The 7,037-nt window shown below is 42.1% G+C and overlaps 1 protein-coding gene across 3 annotated transcripts in view; it reads left to right on the top strand.

Annotated features, from left to right (window-relative positions):
- The first annotated feature begins 6,185 nt into the window (after positions 1-6,185).
- Positions 6,186-7,037, top strand: part of LOC129838455 (zinc finger protein 135-like) — a 39,458-nt gene continuing 38,606 nt past the window's right edge. The window contains exon 1 of one of the 3 annotated variants that reach the window (XM_055905414.1): positions 6,186-6,375. In XM_055905414.1, coding sequence (XP_055761389.1) covers positions 6,348-6,375 — 28 coding nt within the window. In that variant the 5' untranslated portion in view covers positions 6,186-6,347. The remainder of the gene's footprint in view (positions 6,376-7,037) is intronic. The other 2 variants (XM_055905406.1, XM_055905411.1) reach the window with 2 other exon arrangements.

Raw genomic sequence — 7,037 nt, 5'->3', positions numbered from 1 at the left:
GTACTTTACTTTACTATTTATATTTTTGACTCCACTACATTCCTAAAGAAAATAATGTACTTTGTACTCCATACATTTTCCCTGACATCTAAAATACTCATTACATGATTAACTAGGACAGAATTAGGGCCCCTATCAATATAAAACTTTGTCATCCCTACTGCCTCTGATCTGGCGGACTCACAAAACACAAATACTGTGTTTGCAAAATTCTGTCTGAGTTTTGGAGTGTGCCCCTGTCTATCCGTAATTAAAAATAATAAGAAAATTGTGCTGTCTGGTTTGCTTAATATAAGGAATTTGATGTATAGCATTTATTTTTACTTTGTACTTTTACTCAAGTATGAGGATTTAGTACTTTTTCTACCACTGTACTTAAGTACATTTAAAAACAGATACTTTTAAACTTTTACTCAAGTAATATTTTACTGGGTAACTTTCACTTTTACTTGAGTAATTTTCTGTTAAGGTATCTTTAATTTTACTACAGTATGACATTTAGTACTTTTTCAACCTGGAACTGAGTGAGTAACGTTAGTCTGAAGCTACTTTTAAAGCCAAGAAGACAAATACATTACAATGCTATATTTCATAAGGACTGAATGCTAATTTAAGGCTACAAGTTGGCTAGAACAGCACAGATCCAACTGCAACTTCAATTAGCACGGAGGTGTAAATTGAGAGGCATCAAAGAGCCCTACAATGGAAGGAGAGTTTCACAGCCTACCTCACCCAAATGCAAATGCCTTTGAAACCCCCATCCATCTGTGCAGAGGTCATTACAATACAGTACCCCTGGATTCATCTCTATTTTGAACTGATATGCAGCCAGGACACTTCAATTGTAAATTACCTCAATGAGAAACAATATTGTTTCTTTGATCACATCAGAAGACATCCTCCTCGCAATCTCCCAAATACAACAGCCGCAGGACAACTTTGTTTGGACGTCGTAAAGGACGATTCGCCAAAACTGAAGAGATATAGCTAGCTAACAACCTCCTTTTTCACTTGGAAAAAAACGGTGGACAGAGACTTGCTAGCTACGTTTGCTAGCTAGCTGGGATTTTCTGCAAGGAATCTGCCTCCCGAAAAAAGCTTCTCTCGTGGGTGTGACACCTACTGCCGCTTCCTACTGCACTGCTGCTTGGATTCCACCTGGCAATCTGTTCCCTGTCTGCCCTGGCTTGTCTCCCCCTGTCTGGTACAGGTAACCCCGCCACACTCCCCCCTGTCTACCGAGCTTTCGCTCACCTCCAGCACACAGGCACTGTTGGGGCGTGTGAATCTGAATTTACAATGGCTAGCCCCAAGTCGTTATATATTTTTCTTGTGCTTTATACTATTTGCCTGATGACTCCTGTGTGCTTTGTTGACTATGAACTTGCTTGTTTACTCGACTGTGGGACAAACTATGTTTGTTCCCACACTCGGGACTCTGACTCTTTATTGGTAACACAGACTCTCATCCTATTCTAACCACTTTTCGCCAGCTTTGTATTCATGTTACCTGATGAAATTGCTGTACAATATGATCTTGTTGCCATTTGATGCACATTCAAATGTCATAAAAAAATCAACACTGCAGAGCTCTCCCTGTCCTCTGTTGTCCCGGTTGTATTACTGCTGATGATATCTGGAAATGTGCATGTACACCCTGGCCCATCTATTGTTGCTAACCCTAATTCTGACTTGTGCTCTGATATCTGCTTTACTGATTTCTGCTCTCGTAAAAGCCTGGGTTTTCTGCACGTTAACACTAGAAGCTTATTACCTAACATCCAGATGTGTTGGTCATTACTGAGACGTGGTTAAGAGTGTTTTGAAAACTGATGTTAACCTTTCTGGCTATAACCTTTGTCGGCAAGACAGATCTTCCGAAGGTGGTGGAGTGGCAATCTTTACCAAGGAACACCTTCAGTACTCGGTTGTCTCCACCAAGTCTGTCCCCAAACAATTTGATTTGCTGGTTTAAAGCATTCAACTTTACAATAGCTCTTTGTTGACTGTTGCTGGGTGTTATCGTCCACCATCAGTACCGGCCTGTACACTAAATGCCCTAAATTCTCCCCTGGCCCCTTACACTAAGTTTGAATTTGTCCCGCTAGGTGACCTAAACTGGGACATGCTTAAACCACCAAGTCCTAAAGCAACGGGACTCCCTAAATCTTTCTCAGATTATTACCAATCCTACAAGGTATAATTCCAAACACCCAGAAAAGGCTACTCTCCTTTTTTTTTGTTACCCTCACAAATAATCCTGCTGAGAGGTCTGAGTCTGGTATTTTCTGTAATGACCTTAGTGATCACTGTTTTACAGCCTGTGTCCGTAATGGCTGCTCATTGAAACGACCTGTCCTGATTTGTCATATACGCTTGCTAAAAAACTTTAATGAGCAAGCCTTCCTTCATGACCTGGCCTCTGTAAATTGGTATAGAATCAGCTTGATCCCCTCTGTCCAAGACACTTGGACCTTCTTTTTTTATAATTTTTGCGGTATTGCTAACAAACACACCCCATAAAGAAAATGAGAATTAATCTGACCGTGATCTGGCAGTGTAATGCGGTGCGTGTTGGTGGCAGGGAAGTCAGGCGCAGGAGAATGAACTTGGTAAAAACAGAGCTGTTTAATAAACATTCAAAGAAACTCCGAAAACCAAAGTATACAAAAATAACATAATAGGGTGCAAAACCCATCGCACACCAGAACAAATAACACACCTACATGCAACGAACAATCTCTGACAAGGACATGAGGGGAAACAGAGGGTTAAATACACAACATGTAATGAATGGGATTGGAACCAGGTGTGTAGGAAGACAAGACAAAACCAATGGAAAATGAAAAATGGATCAATGATGGCTAGAAGGTTTGTGACGTCGACCGCCAAACACCACCCGATCAAGGAGAGGGACCAACTTCGGCGGAAGTCGTGACAGGCAGTGTTACTCCACCTCAAGAATTCCATTTGGCGAAAGGCACAGCACACGTATACTCAGGCTGACTGGCTCTCGTTCAGGCAAATGAGAAATAAGTGCACTCAGGCTATCCGGAAGGCCAAAGTTAGTTACTTTAAGTAGCAGTTCTCTCTCTGTGGGTCTAATGCCAAGAAGTTCTGGAAAATGGTTAAAGACCTGGAGAATAAACTCTCCTCCTCACAGCTGCCCATGTCCCTTAATGTTGATGGTGTGGTTGTTACTGACAAGAAGCACATGGCTGAGCTTTTTAATCACCACTTCATTAAGTCAGGATTCCTATTTGACTCAGCCATGCCTCCTTGTCCGTCCAACATTTCCCATCTCCCTCTCTTTTTCCCCTGCCCCGCTACAAAGTTTCTCCCTCCAGGCGATCACTGAGTCTGAGGTGCCAAAGGAGCTCCTTACACTTGAGCCCAATAAACCATCTGGGTCAGATGGTTTAGACACTTTCTTCTTTAAGGTTGCTGCCCCTATCATCGCCAAGCCTATCTCTGACCTTTTTAACATCTCTCCTCTCTGGGGAGGTTCCCATTGCTTGAAAGGCAGCCACGGTGCAATCTTTATTTAAAGGGGAGATCAAGCTGATCCTAACTGTTATAGGCCAATTTCTATTTTGCCCTGTTAATCAAAAGTGTTGGAAAAACTTGTCAATAATCAACTGACTGGCTTTCTTGATGTCTATAGTATTCTCTCTGGTATGCAATCTGGTTTCCACTCAGGTTATGGATGTGTCACTGCAACTTTAAAGGTCCTAAATGATGCCACCATTGCCCTTGATTCTAAGCAATGTTGTGCTGCTATTTTTATTGACTTAGCCAAAGCTTTTGATACGGTAGACCATTCCATTCTTGTGGGCTGGCTAAGGAGTATTGGAGTCTTTTTGGCCTGGTTTGTTAACTACCTCTCTCAAAGAGTGCAGTGTATAAAGTCAAAACATCTGCTGTCTCAGCCACTGCCTGTCACCAAGGGAGTACCCCATGGCTCAATCCTAGGCCCCATGCTCTTCTCAATTTACATCAACAACATAGCTCAGGCAGTAGGAAGCTCTCTCATCCATTTATATGCAGATGATAGTCTTATACTCAGCTGGCACCTCCCCGGGTTTTGTGTTAAATGCTCTACAACAAAGCTTTCTTAGCATCCAACAAGCTTTCTCTACCCTTAACCTTATTCTGAACACCTCCAAAACAAAGGTCATGTGGTTTGGTAAGAAGAATCCTCCTCTCCCCATCGGTGTGATTACTACCTCTGAGGGTTTAGAGCTCGAGGTAGTCACCGGATAGAAGTACTTGGGAGTATGGCTAGACGGTTACACTGTCCTTCTCTCAGCACATATCAAAGCTGCAGGCTAAGGTTAAATCTAGACTTGGTTTCCTCTATCGTAATCGCTCCTCTTTTACCCCAGCTGCCAAACTAACCCTGATTGAGATGACCATCCTACCCATGCTAGATTACGGAGACGTAATTTATAGATCGGCAGGTAAGGGTGCTCTCGAGCGGTTAGATGTTTTTTTCCTTTCGGCCATCAGATTTGCCACCAATGCTCTTTATAGGACACAATACTGCACTCTATACTCCTCTGTAAACTGGTCATCTTTGTATACCTGTCGCAAGACCCACTGGTTGATGCTTATTGATAAAACCCTCTTAGGCCGCACTCCCCCCTGTCTGAGATACCTTCTGCAGCCCTCATCCTCCACATATAACACCCGTTCTGCCAGTCACATTCTGGTTAAAGTCCCCAAAGCATCCATGGGTCGCTCCTCTTTTCAGTTTGCTGCAGCTAGAGACTGGAACGAGCTGCAAAAAACACTCAAACTGGACAGTTTTATCTCCATCTCTTCATGCAAAGACTCAATCATGGACACTCTTACTGACAGTTGTGGCTGCTTCGCGTGATGTATTGTTGTCTCTACTTTCTTGCCCTTTATGCTGTTGTCTGTGCCCAATAATGTTTGTACCATGTTTTGTGCTGCTACGATGTTGTGCTGCTACCATGTTGTTGTCATGTGTTGCTGCCATGTTATGTGGTTGTCTTAGGTCTATCTTTATGTAGTTCTATCATGTTGTGTGTTTTGTTCTATATTTTCGTATATTATTTATTTATTTTTAATCCCATGCCCCCGTCCCCGCAGGAGGCCTTTTGCCTTTTGGTAGGCCGTCATTGTAAATAAGAATTTGCTCTTAACTGACCTGCCTGCCCAGTTAAATAAAGGTTAAAAAAACAAAAAAACAAGTGGAGACAGGTTAAAGAGGATTTTTAAGCCTTGATACAATTGAGACATGGATTGTGTATGTGTGCAACTCAGTGGGTGAATGACCAAGACAAAAGATTTAAGTGCCTTTGAACAGGGTATTGTGGTAGGTGCCAGGCGCACCGGTTTGTGTCGAGAACTGCAACGCTGCTGGGTTTTTCATGCTTAACAGTTCCCTGTGTGTATCAAGAATGGCCCACCACCCAAAGGACATCCAGTCAACTTGACACAACTGCGGAAAGCATTGGAGTCAATTGAGGCTGTTCTGAGGGCAAAAGGGTGAGGACCCTCCATCCAGCATGTAGGTCTAGGGTTGTCAACATCACACCCCAGCCTTCCCTGTTCCTCTAAAGGTCATCACCCTCTCTCAACCCCAGTCTCCATTTACCTTCTCTGCCTCAGTGGCCAGCTGCCTGTCTCTGACTCTCTGCCTTACACAATGTCATCCAGCCCTGACCCGCTGCACCGCATTGATGCTCCTATTTACAGTGCACTTACTAGATTTGTAGCATCCTGTGCCACCACTGTCAATCCTCAAAAACAGTAATAGCTTAATACGGACACAGGGTGGCGCTATAATGTCAGAATTCAGCGTCGTCGTCATTATGAGGGCATTGAAAAAAAAATGTATGAAGGATGTAATAATGACAATTGCCATTGACATTACATATAAACATGCACACTTGTCCTACTACATATGGGCTCTGCATGAGCTATTCTTACACTTTTTCATCGACTTTTTAAATGAATTTAGTCTAATAAATATGATGTAGCGGTAGTATGATCACGCCCATTAAAATACAGAACAAAGGCATAGCAGTAAGTACATTTACATTTTACATTTAAGTCATTTAGCAGACGCTCTTATCCAGAGCGACTTACAAGTAGTAGCTTGAGATGTAATAAGTGATTAGGAAAGCCCTATCTGTGTTTTATTTTGAAAAACAAGAAAACCCGGAAACTGATGGAAACAACTTCCGTTCCTTACTGCCTGAATGGTATGTGGAGAGAACGGCAACTTTAGACCGGGAAGTGGGGCATCTAAATCAAATCTAGCTAGCTAACTTTTCAAGTATACCTTAGCTTCCTGTTGACCATTGTATGAGGCCGAGATGCAAAGTCAGGATCCATGCGAAAATTGTAAGTTAACGATAGAAATTGTTAACAAATTTGATAACGTAGCTAACGTTAGCTAGGTTTGGTGTGCGTTCGATGTTCAACATGGCGTATGCCGTATCTTGCCCTATGATCCTGGCCTGCCTGAAATGGTGGCACTGGCAAGTCCACGTATCTGCAATATCGATATGTCTAGACCGTTTCGAAATCGTTCATGACTTTATTTCACGCTATATCGTCAAATCAGCAGTTGCTTCATCCATTGTTGTTCTTATTAATAATGATATGTACCCATTGAAAAATACAACTTGTATGCCTCATGAGCTAAGTTCTGTCGTACCCAATGATGTATATAAACCATTGGTCGTACCCCATCATAACCCAAAATATAAGCTTGTTTTATTACAATCTTTGTCAATAATATAATTGTAAACAAACACTACATAGCCTCAAAACATGACTAAAACTATAATTTTGATATCATGGATAGCTATTTCTATTTGAGTGGTTACATTTCTCCAGCCCCGTCCCTTAACTTTTTACCTTAACATGGGTGGAGAGTCGGGACTCCGCTTTGTCATTGTTTCTACTGCTGGTGGCTGCGTTAAATATGCCATTAACATAACATATATTTTTATTAACGTTAGTCTAAAGTGTATTAACTTTTTAGCTAGAGCTAGCTAACT

Source organism: Salvelinus fontinalis, chromosome 39, assembly GCF_029448725.1.
Source record: "Salvelinus fontinalis isolate EN_2023a chromosome 39, ASM2944872v1, whole genome shotgun sequence".
NCBI lineage: Eukaryota > Metazoa > Chordata > Actinopteri > Salmoniformes > Salmonidae > Salvelinus > Salvelinus fontinalis.
The sequence above is the reverse complement of the archived record's forward strand: the minus strand, read 5'-3'. Positions and strand labels throughout refer to the sequence as shown.